At 41.3% G+C, this 15,758-nt stretch overlaps 1 protein-coding gene across 8 annotated transcripts in view; it reads left to right on the forward strand.

Annotated features, from left to right (window-relative positions):
- Nucleotides 1-15,758, forward strand: part of BRD8 (bromodomain containing 8) — a 42,089-nt gene that overhangs the window by 19,902 nt on the left and 6,429 nt on the right. For 7 of the 8 annotated variants that reach the window (XM_058677250.1, XM_058677251.1, XM_058677253.1 and 4 more), the window contains 7 exons: nt 1,197-1,301; nt 1,743-1,787; nt 5,585-5,848; nt 7,869-8,075; nt 9,754-9,905; nt 12,669-12,758; nt 14,347-14,415. In XM_058677250.1, coding sequence (XP_058533233.1) covers nt 1,197-1,301; nt 1,743-1,787; nt 5,585-5,848; nt 7,869-8,075; nt 9,754-9,905; nt 12,669-12,758; nt 14,347-14,415 — 932 coding nt within the window. Of the gene's footprint in view, nt 1-1,196; nt 1,302-1,742; nt 1,788-3,404; nt 3,784-5,584; nt 5,849-7,868; nt 8,076-9,753; nt 9,906-12,668; nt 12,759-14,346; nt 14,416-15,758 lie in introns of those variants that run through there. The other variant, XM_004586444.3, reaches the window with a different exon arrangement.

A 15,758-nucleotide genomic window follows, 5' to 3' on the forward strand; every position in this document is an offset into this window, starting at 1 on the left:
TTAAAAAAAAAAAAAAATACAGCAGCTGGGACCTGACTTGGCAATCAGAGCTAGACCAGGCTGAAGCCAAGAGCTTCTTCCTGATCTCTCACTCGCATGCTGAGGCCCAAGCACTTGTACCTTCTGCTGCTGCATTTCCAGGCATATTAGCAGGGAGCTGGACTAGAATTGAAGCAGCTAGGTCTCAAACTGGTGCTCATATCGTGCTCCGGCCAGCAGAGCCAGTAGCGTGGACACGGAGAGGGTCTGGGGATGAAGCACTGACAGGAGACCAGTGATGGTGGAAGACTGTGAAGTCTCGCTGTATTGCTCCTTCACCTCTGCTTATATACTCTTTGTCCCCACATCCTCATTTAGCAGTATATTGGATACAGATTAGTCCAATCAGTCTAGATGTTTTTAGCCACAAGTCCAGGTCCTGTTCCTGCCCAGGCCAATGAGCACTAATCAACTCCTTAGCCCACAACAATATCGGATCCCAGTGCTGCGAGCATTGTTTTTGCCCACTCATTACACCATCTTGCCGATCCCAATAATAGAGTTGTAGTTGAAATGCCAGACTCTCTTTGGGCTGTTGAACCTATAGAGTGTAAAATTACTAAATTGCCAATTTTAATTCATCCTGTTCTTATTCTTGAAAGATTTTGCTTATTTAGGCTGTACTATAACAAAAAATAGGGCCAGCCCCATGTCTTAATAGGCTAATCCACCACCTTCAAGCACCGGCATCCCATTTGGATTCTAGTTTGTTGTCCCAGCTGCTCCGCTTCCCATCCAGTTCCTGCTTGTGGCCTGGGAAAACAGCAAAGGATGGCTCAAGTCCTTGGATCTCTGCACACATGTAGGGGACCTTGAAGAAGCTCCAGGCTACTGGTTTTGGGTTGGCTCAGCTCTGGTTATTGCAGCTCCTTGGGGAGTTAACTAGCAGAAGGAAGATTTATCTCAGTACATCTGCCTTTGCAATAAAATAAGTCTTTAAAAAAAGGCTGGGGTCTTTTTGGCATTTCTGATTCTTCAGAATACTTGTTAAAAATGTAATTAATGTTTTATATTTAATTTTAAAGTCTTAATATGCTAAACTTCCAGTGATTCAAAGTATTTGATTAGAAAGGTCCTGTTTACAATGCCTGAAGTGTTGTAATTTTTTTTCTACTGAATGAAGACTGTATGACCAACTCTTGTTTATTTCCCTGTAGCAATTTTTGGCCACACAGTTGATTATGCAAACATCTGAGTCTGGTATCAGTGCTAAAAGTCTTCGAGGGAGAGATTCTACCCGCAAACAGGATGCTTCAGAGAAGGTGAGGAGATAAGGAACAGCCTCGCTGTGCTAGAAGTCTGAACCATTGAGGGAACTTTTTACCAGTATTCCTAAGCTTCTACCTTCAAGAGGTAGAAGACATACAGATCTTACAGTGCTGGTTTTTGCCCCCATTTAACACTGAACACTGAAAAAACTGACTGTGAGACTGGGAGAAATTGTGAGCTGAGTGAACTACTAATTCCTCTGGGAGAGTGGTCACAAAGGTGGAGGAAATGACAGCTTGCAGCATTTGGGGAGCATCAGTTTCTCTGCAAAGACTAAATGGCTAGATTGCAATGGGATCTCTCTCCTTTTTGTCCCTAAGTTTTTAAAATTTTGTCTTTGCATATATGGTGCTTGTGTCTCTGTCCTGAGGTTTGGGTGCTTGTGGCTCAGAGATTCTGTGGAATCTGATCAGTGTTTGTTTGTCCTCTAACAGGACAGTGTCCCCATGGGCTCTCCTGCCTTCCTTCTCTCTCTCTTTGTAAGTATTGAATGGCTGCAAGGAGTGCTGTTGCCAGAAAGTTTCAGCTCCTGCTTGGGATGGGTGGCAGAAGGAAATCCAATACGCAGACTATTGCAATGTCTTGAAGTTTTGTTTATTCAAATCATTGAATAAGAAAACGTCTTTTCTGCATTGCTGTCTTTCTCCATGTGTGTGTTGGGGTTGGGGTGCTGAGTAGAATTGTTAACGTTCAGGTAATCTAGGATGCATCCGTTCCTCGTTTCTTTACTACACCTTTTATCAAATCTTTTCTTACAAATAGGTTGTGCAGAGCAGCAGCTGTTAACATGGCTTTATATTGGTATTCCTCATACAGGCAAATACATGGCACATAGTTTTTTTTGTTTTTTCCTAAAATTAGGTTGAAGGACTGATTCCTGATAAGCAAACACTATGAGTAAATTATAAGTTACAGATTTGCGTAAGAGTGACAGCTCTATTCTGTAGTGACTGGTGGAATTACGTGTAAGCTTGTAGAGCTCGTCAAAAGAATTTTACTTTCTTTCCTCCATCAATTAAATGATTGTATATCTGTTTATTCATTATGGAGCAATGTGGCGTAATATAATGGAAGAGGGGCATCAGGCTAGAAAACTATCTGGCTTAAATATAATCAAGTAATCTTTTGGGACCTTATTTTCCTTCTGTGTGATGGAGCTAATAATGAGGTACCTCTCCAGGCTACTGAACTAGAATATTGTGAGGATCAATGAGACATAGGTATGACACTTGCTTGGAAAAAAATGAAGTGTTACATAAATGCAAGGGGGTATTTTGATTGTTTCTGTTGCCATATAGGCAACTCATGTTGACAAACTAAAAATTTTAGAGTCCTTGCATATTACAGTTGTTAAAATGGTCTGGCCCAATATAAGTGTTCACTAGTTCATCTTGCCTACAGGGCTCTCAGCCTGTACAACATACAGAACACTATAATCTCTGTTTTCTTATTGGCATGCAACAGTGACTGTGGATTCCCAAGCAATTGACTGGCTATATTACAAGGCCAGTTAATAGGATCTTTTATCTGATGAAGACAGCAAAATATTGCACAAGAGGAAGGAGCTGGACTTCAGGGAAAGAGCAGCAAATGGAAAGACGCTTCTGATTATCCTGATCTCATGGAGAACAACTGTCAGGAGGTGCTAGGGAACTAGTGCCAGGGTCAGTCTGCAGGAAAGGCCTTTCTTTTAGGGACCAACAGCTGGACAGGTATGTTAGCCAAGAACCTCACTATCCACTGCCCTTTCTGACTTTCCCACCTTTTATTCTTCCTGTTTCTTTGCACATCTTTTGGGCCTGGGCGGGATGACTAACTTCTAGTCACTCTGTGGGGCCCCAGGTGAATTTCACGGACCTCTTTGGTGGGCACAAGCAGGATACTCTCCTGCATTTTCTGTTCCAAACTACCAGGTGTTCTCTAGGCACTCTGTGGGAAGACAGAAATATGCCCTTCATAACTTTGGATTTTTCTGCTGATTCTTTCCCTTTTACCCAAAAAAACCATCCCCAGCATTCCTGTTGTACTTTCTCTCTTATTGCCTAATCAGCTCACTCATACTCCACATTTTTTTTTTTTTTTTTGCTGTCATGTAGGATGGAGGAACAAGGGGACGCCGCTGTGCCATTGAAGCAGATATGAAGATGAAAAAGTGAAGTTTCAAAAGTGTCCTCTTTGTTGAGGTGACCCTGAAATAAAAGTAAACAAGATGAAGCTTGGGCTGGTGGGCCCTGTTCCAGAAGTGCAAGTTACGGAAGAGGAACGCCTGGGCCATGAGACAAGCTGGGAAATCTCTCTCAGAGAGTTGAAGAAGCACAATTGTCTGTTTTAGGGCAAAAATCATGGGCTGTGTTAATGTCCTAATGTGTAGCTAACGGATGTAGCTAGTTTGTACTGTCTTGTGAAGTGTACAGATTTTTTTAAGAATGAATCTTTGAAGTGTATGTGTATACAATAAACAAAAAGAAAACACTAGCCTTTGGTGTACTCTTTGTGTTATGTATACTTGAAGCTTCTGGTTTGTTCCTGTGATTCGTAATTTTTGGAAATTTAATAAAGGAGGCAAATGACTTGATAATAAATTGCCTGCAAAGAGACAGTAAATAAACAATTGAATTTATGATCAATGTCTTGTGGTATTGCATTGTTCAGTAAGGACTGGTTATTCAAATTTTGTTTGTAAAACATGGTTGTTAGAGTTATATTCATGGCATTTTAAAAAAGGTTTGGAAATGCTACATTAACCTTTTTTTCATGAACATTTGTCCTTTCAGACTATTTTACAAATTGTATTTCTAAGATAAGATTTTATAATTCTCTTGCTTTCTGTGAATAGGGCTCTTGTGTATAGAGTAAATACTGCTTTTGAGGGCTAACAGTTTTAAGAATTGGGAGGAATAGTTCTATTTCAACTTCTGTTACTAAGTAAAAAATTTTAACTCTTAGTGAAATGAACTAGTTAGTTAATGAGTTAAAGAGATTATAATTAATAGGCTGTTGTCCAGAGCTTTATACCTTGTTAAGCAAGAAAAGAGTTTAAGAGGAACCTGGTAAAGTCATTTGTTAGGGATCTCTGAAAGTAGGAGATAATAACCCTGTGAGTCAGTCCAACACAGAATGAAATATTTGCAGTATTTCGCTCCCAAAACAGTACACAAGCAAATGTGGTAAATACACTGAAGCATTAAAAGTTGTAGGTTTGTGGGGAAAGTTCACTGGAAGGACATAGGTGCTAAGACAAATGGATGTTTGATAGTGTTACCAGGGATCATACTAAAGAATAGGTACATAATACCGTCAAAAGGACAAAATAGAACTAGCTAGGGAGGATTTAGACTAAAATGTTTTTAAGTCTGGAGATACTATTTGGGAAGTAGGTTGGGTTAAAGTAAGGGAAACTAATCAGGAGACCGATATTTCCTCAGAAACAGGATAGGGACAAAACTAGTGAAAAAGAAGGCTTATAGTATTAAGAAATTGTGAGTTCTGTAGGTTAGAAAAGTGATGTTGGTTGGGCCAAGGAAGTTGGGAAGAGCAGATAATGCTGAGTTGAAGGAGATGGTAGGATTTCTAAAGGGAATTAGCTTTTGAATGCATGTAAGAATGAGAATGTATGAAAAGATTGGGGAGGACAAAATTGAAACCTCAGATAATTAAAAATATATATTTAAGGAAACACAAAACAGTTATATTCACAGAGGCCACAGTTTAAACTTTTAAGATGCATTTTTTTTTTAAGGATGTGTTAAGCAAGATTAGACAAGAAAACAAGACAGTTTGTTGAAAAAAAGGAAAAGAAACAGGAAAGCAAGATTTTTTTTTAGAAGATGTTTTTGCTTCATTCTGAGAAGTGACAATTGGATACCAAAAGTAATGTTGAAAGTATTTTGAATATGAACGATCAATAGCTCAAAACAAAAATCTGTTCCTCAAATTCATTATCTTGCATTTGAGTTTATGTATGACTTAAGGGTTGATAAGCTAGCTATACTCCAACTCTTTACCTTTTGGAGCATGAGTTAAATCAGGTAAAACTAATTACTGGGTAATTTCTTTGTTGTACTGAATTACACACTGTAATACCTGTATTCTATTGAAATGGAGCTTTTTTTCTTTTGTTCCTAAAGACAAACCGTATCATCTCCCAGCATTTCCTTCAGTTAATTTTTATACTTTCTGATAACGAAAGAAATGACTAGACTTTACTGAACTTAGGCGGTGAAGATCCCTGTAAATATTGATTTGAATAATGCTTCCCCTTCCCATGTATTTACAGATGAAACATGAATGGTTTTGGTTGGATTCTGTACAAGACTATCACAATGACACTGAGTTGAGCAACTACTGCAGGTCCCTCATCAGCACATGGAACTCCAGTCTGGGTCTTGATGTGGGCAGCTGGAGGAAAACTGAGGAACTCGAAGAAAGCAGCCCAAGGAGAGAACCTAGTGAGCTGCTTGTGGGGAATGAAAGCAGTGAGGAGTATCAGGATGAGGCAGAGCAAGTCAACCACCAGAACCTCCTCCATTTTCTCTCTGAGGTAATGGGGAACTGTGGACCTGAAAGAGTTCTGCTTTCTAAGATAATGCTTGCCTTTACGTATTTCTAGCATTCTTAGTATTCTTAGCCTCACAGTGACAGGCTAGGTATAACGCTGTATCTTGAACACTTGATGCTGATAAAGAATATGCACCAAATACTTTTTTTTCCTTTCTAATATATGTGTTGATTTGAAACGCAAAGACTGACAATGGGAGAGAGAGATCTCTACCCACTGGTTCACTCCCTTAATGGCCACAAAATCTAAATTAGGGCCATACAGAAGCCAGACAGCAGGAACTCCCTCCAGTCTCCACACAGGCCATCTGCTGCTGCCTTCCCAGTAAGCTAGCAGGAAGCTGTGTTGGAAGTGGAACAGCCAGAAAACTAGAATCAGCACTCCAATATGGGATGCTGACCTTGCAACTGAAAGCTTACTGTTCTGTGCCACAATGGCAGATCCCAAATATACTTTTTGACTGAATGTTTCAAGATCCAAGTCATTAGGGGCCTAACTACCAGTTAGAACTAGAATCCCCATATGTAAGATTGCCCTAGGAGCATCTTCACAATTTAAAGTCATGGCAGATGAATCTTACGTGAACACTACTTGAAAAAATTTATTTTTCTTAAAGGTTTATTTATTTTGAAAGAATGGCTGAGGCAAAGACAGATCTTCCATCTCCTGGTTCACTTTGCAAATGGGCACAGTGTCCAAGGTGGGGGCAGGCTGAAGCCAGGAGGTTCTTTCATGTCTCCCACGTGGTTGCAGGGACCCAAATATTTGATCCATCTTCCACTGCTCTATCAGGCAGATTAACAGGGATCTGGATTGGAAGTGGTGCTACCAGAATTCCAAATGGCTCCTATACTGGATGCTGGCATTGCAATCAGCAGCTTAATCCACTGCTGCAATCCTGACCCCCTCTTTGAAGTTTAAATGTGATAACTTTAAGATAGTATTTTGAATATTTCATTGCTGAGACTATTACAATGGCTCAACTAGTTAGTCCTCCACTTCCAGGTGCCAGCATCGCATTTGGACACCGGTTTGTGTTTCAGTTGCTCTGTTTCCAATCCAGCTCCCTGCTTATGGCCTAGGAAAGCACTAGAGGATGACCCAAAGCCTTGGGACCTTGCACTTACATGGAAGATCCAGAAGGCGTTTCTGGTTCCTGGCTTTGGATTGACTCAACTGTAACTGTTGTGGCCATCTGAGGAGTGAATCAGCAGATGGAACATCTTTTTCTTTCCTCTCTGTAAATCTGCCTTTCCAATAAAAAATAAATAAATCTTTAAAGTTTAATTGCCCTGGTGACCAGAAATAAACAGAATTGGATGATTTGTGTTTTTGCTGCAACTGGTCACATTAAGAAGTTAGGTCAGGATTTACAGGTATTGGAGTTCAGTTGTTGCTACTTCTCTCCTAAGTGTGGTTCAAAATTATCAACACTGGGCCCAGCACAGTAGCCTAGTAGCTAAAGTCCTGGCCTTGCGTGCGCCAGGATCACATATGGGTGCCAGTTCATATCACGGCTGCTCAACTTTATTTCCAGCTCCCTGCTTATGGCTTAGGAAAGCAGTAGAGGATGGCCCCAAAGCCATCTGTGTAGGACATCTGGAAGGAGCTCAGCTCAGCTGTGTCTGTTGTGGCCACTTGGGAAGTGAACCAGCGGATGGAAGATCTTTCTGTCTCCTTCTGTTGTAAATCTGACTGCAGTAAAAATAAATCTTTAAAACAAAGTGTCAACACTTTCCCTGGACAGCCACTCTGGTTGATAACTCAGATGAACTGCCAGAACATAGGCTCTTAGAAGAGGAGAAAACCAGACCTATTCACTGTTGTATTTTCAACAATTAGTGTGTGCTTATGTCTATGAGATACATCATGAACTATAAATGACTGGATTAAGTAAGCCCATTTGCAGTCTCAGACTTAACACTATAAGCATATGGCATTACTTTTAGATGATGATTCTCCTTGGTGTTTCTATGCATCTCACAATTAACTTGGATTGCAGGTAGCTTATTTAATGGAGCCATTGTGCATTAGCAGCAAAGAATTGAGTGAAGACTGCTGCCTGCCATCTGGTACCAGGCAACAGGAAGAAAGGAAAATTGAAGCTACTAAAGAAAGGAAGTGCTGTAGACAGTTTGAACAACTTTTAGCCGATGTAGACCCCTTAGAAGCTGAAAAATCGCTACTGAGAGAAAATGGAAAGCCAAAGGTAGGTAGATCCAGCTACTTCTGATGCTTGTTCAGTTCAGGGACTAACCACAGAGAGTGAGGAGGTAAGGAAATAACTTAAATCTGCTGTCTGGACAAGTTGGTATATAGGCAAATTCAAGAGACGTCATACCTGGCTCCAAATTATGTTTGTTTTTTTTTTTAACATTTATTTGTTCTTATTGGAAGGTCAGATAACTATTTTTTTTTTTTTTTTTAAGATTTTATTCATTTTATTACAGCCAGATATACACAGAGGAGGAGAGACAGAGAGGAAGATCTTCCGTCCGATGATTCACTCCCCAAGTGAGCCGCAACGGGCCGGTGCACGCCAATCCGATGCCGGGAACCTGGAACCTCTTCCGGGTCTCCCACGCGGGTGCAGTGTCCCAAAGCATTGGGCTGTCCTCGACTGCTTTCCCAGGCCACAAGCAGGGAGCTGGATGGGAAGTGGAGCTGCCGGGATTAGAACCGGCGCCCATATGGGATCCCGGGGCTTTCAAGGCGAGGACTTTAGCCGCTAGACCACGCCGCCGGGCCCAAGGTCAGATAACTATAGAGAGAAGGAAAGACAGAGGAAGATCTTCTGTCCGATGATTCACTCCCCAAGTGGCCACAAACAGCCAGAGCTGAGCTGACCCGAAGCCAGGAACCAGGAGCTTTTTCCGGGTCTCCCATGCGGGTGCAGGGTCCCAAGACTGAGCTGTCCATGACTGCTTTCCGAGGCCACAGGCAGGGAGCTGGATGAGAAACAGGGCCACTGAGATTAGAACTGGTGCACACATGGGATCCTGGGTGCGTGCAAGGTGAGGACTTTAGCCACAAACTACCATGCCAGGTCCCAAATTATGGTTTTAGCACCAGTTTTAGTTGTGTCCTAAAGAATATTACCAGACATTTTAGAACCTTAGTTTTTTCCTTATGTTTGCTGTGTGGTTTAAAGCAATTAGAACAGTGCTTGGCTTATAATACTCAGTAAAGGGCCCAGCATGATGGCCTAGTAGCTGAAGTGCTTGCATTCCATGTGCCAGGATCCCATATGGGCACCAGTTCATATCCTGGCTGCTGTACTTTCCTTCCAGCTCCCTCTTTGAGCCTGGGAATGCAGTCGAGGATGGTCTAAAGCCTTGGGACCCTGCACCTGTGTGGGAGACCCTGAAGCAGCTCCTGGCTCTTAGCTTTGGTTCAGCTCAGCTCCAGCCTTTGCAGCCACTTGGGGAGTGAATCAACAGAAAATCTTTCTCTCTGTCTTGCCTTCTCTCTGTATAACTGACTTACCAACAAAGATAAATAAATCTTTAAATAGATCTTTAAAAAGTAGCAAAATTTAGAATACTGTTGTTTCCACTAATATTTGGCCAAGTGAAGCAGTTAACTTGAGGAACAAAGGTGATAATGAGTGCTTTTAAGGAGTGTAATGTGCAACTAGAATTGTCTGTGTATTGGTTTTCATTCTGAGGGAGTAGGAATGAGGGGAAGAGTCATATTTCCCCCTTAGTACCAGCAAGATTGGTACTAATAATTCATTGACCTGGGTCTAAAAATCAGCTGCTGTGATTTCTACTATAGCTTCATATAATTGTTCTCCTCTCATCTTAATGTTGACCTATTCTCCAGGTAAAATACTATGCAGATAGTAAATAATCTCTAACATTTTTTGTGTTTCCTGGCAATCTCAGGAGAAGTTACAAGAATCCAAAGAGGAGGACCAGGGTGAAGGGTATGGGTCAGAGATAGAAGAGTCCCCTTTAGGTGAGTGTGAAGATGGCTTCAGCCTTCAAGAGAGTCCTCTGGTGGATATCCTTCTCAACCATGCATCCTCCTCAGATCTGTAAGTATAGATTTGTATCCAAAGTTGTAAAGGTTGATAATTTCTGTTTATACCTTTTGTAGTATTGTTACCACGAAATGTAAGTTTTAAAAACATAAAAGTAGTTGGAAAACACTAAAATACAGTTAAATGGAATTTTTTAAAAGACCTATTTATTTGAAAGAGTTACAGAGAAGAGACAAAAATCTTCCATTCATTGATTTATTTAGCAAATGGGTACAATAGTCTGGGACAGGGCTCCCATGTTGGTGGCAGGATCCCAATTGGTTGGGCCCTCTTCCACAGCCTTCCCAGGCTTATCAGCAGGGAGTTGGATGGGAAGTGGAGCAGCTAGACTCAAGTTAGCATGCTGATACTGGATACTGGAGTTGCAGGCAGCAGCTCAACTTGTTGTGCCACAGTGCCAATTTCAAACAAATCTTTCACCAACATTTAGACTCTCTGGGCCTGGCACAATAGTTTAGTGACTAAAGTCCTTGCCTTGTGCATGCCAGGATCCCATATGGGTGCTGGTTTGTGTCTCAGCGGCCCCGCTTCCCATCCAGCTCCCTGCTTGTGGCCTGGGAAAGCAGTGGAGGATGGTCCAAAGCCTTGGGACCCAGCACCCATGTGGGAGACCTGGAAGAAGCTCCTGGTTCCTGGCTTCAGATTGGCTCAGCTCTGGCTCGTTATAGCCACTTGGGGAGTGAACAAGCGGATGGAAGATCTTCCTCTCTGTCTCTCCTCCTCTCTGTTTATCTGACTTGGCAATAAAAGTAAATCAATCTTTTTTAAAAATCTCTTTCATATGGAGCAGATGTTTACAGTTATGTACTCAGCTCTGACTCTTGACTTCAGCCTCATGCTAGAGCCTGGGAGGCAACAGTAGTGGTTACAATTAGTTGGACTCTGCAACCCTTGTGGGAAATCTTGACGGAGTCCCTGGCTCCTGCCCTGCAGACTGGTGTTGGCATTTGAGTAGTGAACCAGCAGATGGAAGCTTGCTCTCTGTCTCTTCCTCACTGTCTCTGTACTTCTCTAATTAATTTTTGTTTTTATAAAGATTTATTTATTTTGGAGGTCAGCACCATGGCTAATCCTCCACCTGGGTGGCACCAGCATCCATTATGGACACTATTTCATAGTTAGGCACCTACACCCAAGTGGCATACCCGGGTGAAGTGTAGGCTCCCAGCTTCAGCCTTCCCCTTCCAAAGCCATTTTGGAGTGAATGAACCAGAATGTTGGGATATTTTTCTCTGTCTTCTTCTTTCCCTCCCTCTCCTTGCCTTTCAAATAAATAAAAAATAAGTAAATCTTGATTCATAATACAAAATGAGAATGTGGGGAGGAACCCATTTAGAAAGTATAAAGTAGGAAGTGTAACATAATATTTAACTATGCAGTAACTAGAAAACTTGCCAACTAGAAATATTATATTATAAAAAAAGCAAATATTGGACTGAAACATCTTTGAAAAATGCTAAGTATTAGTTCACCTCAGGGAAAGTAAAAGAGAAGAAGAGAGGGAAAAGCTTTAGGAAAGGAAAGCAGGAAGGGCACTGAGGAAAATGAAATTTTCTTAGGTTTTTTAAAGATTACTATGTGGAAGAAAGTGAAAAGAAAAAACAATGTACAGTCTTCAGATGAAACAGAGAATTCTTTGGTATGTAAACCACATTTTCTTCTCTGTAAATATGAGCAGGATACTTATCAATGTGGCATGTTTCTGTACAAAAACAGGAGCAGGGCCCAGCACAGTGGCCTAGTGGCTAAATCCTTTCCTTGTACCAGGATCCCATATGAGTGCCAGTTTGTGTCCTGGCTGCTCCACTTCCCACTCAGCTCTCTGCTGATGGCCAGGTAAAGCAGTAGAGCATGGCCTGAACCTTTGGGATCCTGCACCCATGTAGGAGAAAAGAAAGCTTCTGGTTCCTGGCTTCAGATTGGCTCAGCTCCAATATTGTGACTAATTAGGGAGTGAACCAGCTGATAGAAGATCTTTCTATCTCTCCTTATCTCCACAAATCTGCCTTTTAATCAATCAATAAAAATTTTAAAGGGGACCAGATTAAGTTATCAAATCTTGATTGAGCACTTGTTATGTATCAGGCACTGTAAAGGGCACTTGAAAAATCAGTAAACAGGGGCCCAGGGCAGTAGCCTAGTGGCTAAAGTCCTTTCCTTGCATACACCGGGAGCCCATAGGGGTACCGGTTTGTATCTTTGCTGTTCCACTTTCCATCCAGCTCCCTGCTTATGGCCTGGGAATGCAGTAGATGATGGCCTAAAGCCTTGGGACCCTGTGTGGGAGACCCAGAAGAAGCTCCTGGCTCTCGGCTTCAGCTCCGGCCATTGTGGCCACTTGGGAAAGTGTATCAGCAGATGGAAGATCTTCCTCTCTGTCTCTCCTTGTCTTTGTAAATCTAACTTTCCGATAAAAATAAAATAAATCTTAAAAAACAGTAAACAGTAACTACTTTTCATCTACTAGTTCTTCAAAGTAACATTTGCTAAAGGACAAATCAGCAAGAGTACAAAAAGTACAGATAATTGTAGATTTGTATGATATTTTACAAGAAGACAGCTACTTCCCTGGGTAATACTAGTAAAAGGGAATATAGTTTGGAGATCCTTCTGGAAGCATAAAGTACTTGTTTATTCCTATAGTGTTAGATTCCTTGAGATGTTAAATAGAAGTGTTATGTCTCAAAACACCTACTTTGTCCACCTGGGGGAGATAGAACACCATTTGTGAATTTACTATCTCGTTTTGTCTTATAGGACTGATCTAAACCAGGATGAAGCTCTTCAGGATCATTTGCTGTTTAAGAAGACTGTTCTGCCAGTCTGGAAAATGATTGCTAGTCACAGGTAGGTCTCCAAAATGAGAAGAGAATTATGTTCAGAACTGAAGCAGGGTCTGGCAGCCTGATGTTGCACGTACCTGTGGTGCCAGTATCCCATATAGGCATTGATTCGAGCCCCTCCTGCTCTGCTTCCAATGCAGCTGTCTGCTAATGCACCTGTGAAAGCAGTGAGTGATGGCCCAAAGCCTTGGTCCCCTGCAGCCACATGGAAGATCTGGAAGAAGTTCCTGGTTCCTAGTTTCAGATAGGCCCAGCTCTAGCTGATGTGGCCATTTGTGAAGTGAACCAGTATATGGAAGATCTCTCTTTCTGTGTCACTCTCTCTGTAACTCTGCCTTTCAAATAAATAAGCAAGTATTTTTAAAAGAACTAAAACGGTATTACATTATCAGAGTATAAACATCAGAGGAATACGTTTATCTGAAACACAAACCTGTTAAGGGGCAGATCCTGGATCTGAGCCTGTCTTATTCCTAAGTATATACTTCCACTAGTCTATAGTGCTTAATGCTAAATGTGGCACACTTAACAGCATGTTTAAAGTGGGTTGAGCTGGCAATGCCAACATCTCAGATTGCCACTTTGAGTCCTGGCTACCCTGGTTCTGATGTAGCCTCCTATTAACACACCTGAGAAGACAGCAAAATATGTGTTGGTTGGTCTTTGGCCACTTCCACCCATTTGAGAGACCTAGAGATCTTGGCTTCTGTATGCATCCTGTCCCAGACCTGGCAGCTGGTATGGCTATTTGGGGCATGAAATAGCAGATACAATTATGTTTTTCTTTCCTCTGTCTGTTTATCTGTCAGTATTTCAAATAAAAAGAATACATCTTAAAAAACATGGTTGTACTGTTTAAATTGATTGTAGAAATTAGTTCTTATTGGGCCCGGCGGCGTGGCCTAGCGGCTAAAGTCCTCGCCTTGAAAGCCCCGGGATCCCATATGGGCGCCGGTTCTAATCCCGGCAGCTCCACTTCCCATCCAGCTCCCTGCTTGTGGCCTGGGAAAGCAGTTGAGGACGGCCCAATGCATTGGGACCCTGCACCCGCGTGGGAGACCCGGAAGAGGTTCCAGGTTCCCGGCTTCGGATCGGCGCGCACCGGCCCGTTGCGGCTCACTTGGGGAGTGAATCATCGGACGGAAGATCTTCCTCTCTCTCTCCTCCTCCTCTCAGTATATCTGTCTTCGTAATGAAAATAAAATAAATCTTTAAAAAAAAAAAAAAAAAAGAAATTAGTTCTTATTACATGGTAACATTTATATTTTGGTATACCACCTTTCTGTATGGAGATTGCTGTTTTTCTACAGAAAATGCAGGACCTTTGGATAAATTTCTGAACCCTAAATCAGTATAATAATATATACTATCAGTATAATAATAAATATTTTGTAGATTTTTTTCAGCTCTTCTAAATTTGGCTAGAAGACATTAATAGATTTCTTCCTAATAGGGATCACAGTAGGCATTCCCCTAAGAGAAGTCTTACATGAACTAAGTTACATTCTGTAGTTTTAAGCGGTTTTGTTCTTTTCTCCTTTGGAGTGATTTTTCAGGGTTTCTTCATTTTCTCTGGGTTTGTGCCTTAACAGATTCAGCAGTCCATTTCTGAAGCCTGTGTCAGAAAGGCAGGCCCCAGGGTACAAGGACGTGGTGAAAAGGTCAGTAGAAAAGTGGTTTAAAACAAAAAGGTTGGTTACTTTTAGATCTGACTTTCACTTCTATTTCCTGTCTATTGAATTATTTTATATATATATAAATATATATATAAATATATATATATATATATTCAAATTTTACAACCAAAGAAGCTTATAAGTTGTAGTGATCTCAGTATCATTTGGGAAGCAATGCAAGGAACAATAGGATTCATTAGGGAAAAATGACTTCTTTGTGGTATTGAGTACTTTTGATTCTTACATTGATAGTTTTGACACTGTTCTTTGGCATTCCTTCTTCTTTTAAAAGAAATCCTATGCTCATTCAGGCAGTTATAGATGTGTCAAATGAAAGTTAGCAAACACTGGTTGATTGCAGTATTTTGTAGCATAGTTTGTCTAAAATTCTGTCAGAAATGCCGTCAGTATGAAAATTAGCAAGGAGCTTTCGAGACTGTCTTAATCCACTTGTGCTGCTAAACCAAAATGCCAAAGATTGGATAATTTACTAATAATAGACATCTATTTCTCTAACATACCATGATTAAATCAAGAATATATAGTAGGGCCCGGCGACGTAGCCTAGTGGCTAAAGTCCTCGCCTTGAACGCGCCAGAATCCCATATAGGCGCCAATTCTAATCCTGGCAGCTCCACTTCCCATCCAGCTCCCTGCTTGTGGCCTGGGAAAGCAGTCGAAAACGGCCCAAGGCTTTGGGACCCTGCACCCATGTGGGAGACCTGAAAGAGGTTCCTGGTTCCCAGCTTTGGATCGGCGCAGCACCGGCCATTGCGCTCACTTGGGGAGTGAATCATCGGACGGAAGATCTTCCTCTCTGTCTCTCCTCCTCTCTGTATATCTGACTGTGTAATAAAAATAAATAAATCTTAAAAAAAAAAAGAATATATAATAGACATCCTAAACAAACACATAACAAGCGATGAAATTGAAACAACAGTGAAAAGTCTTCCATCAAGGAAAAGTCCAAGATCTGATTACTTTATTACTGAATTCTACAAAACATTCAAAGAACAAATAGTACTAGTACTCTTCAGACTGTCCCAAAACATTGAACAGAGTAGAACTCTGCCAAACTCCTTTTAAAAGACCATCATTGGGCCTGGCGGCGTGGCCTAGTGGCTAAGTTCCTCGCCTTGAATGCACCGGGATCCCATATGGACGCTGGTTCTAATCCCAGCAGCTCTACTTCCTCTCTGTCTCTGCTCCTCCCTGTATATCTGGCTTTGTAATAAAAAAATAAAATAAAATAAATCTTAAAAAAAAAAAGACCATCATTATTTTGGTATCAAAACTACAGACCTATATCCCTAATGAATTTAGATGCA

The sequence above is a fragment of the Ochotona princeps genome, chromosome 19 (assembly GCF_030435755.1).
Source record: "Ochotona princeps isolate mOchPri1 chromosome 19, mOchPri1.hap1, whole genome shotgun sequence".
NCBI lineage: Eukaryota > Metazoa > Chordata > Mammalia > Lagomorpha > Ochotonidae > Ochotona > Ochotona princeps.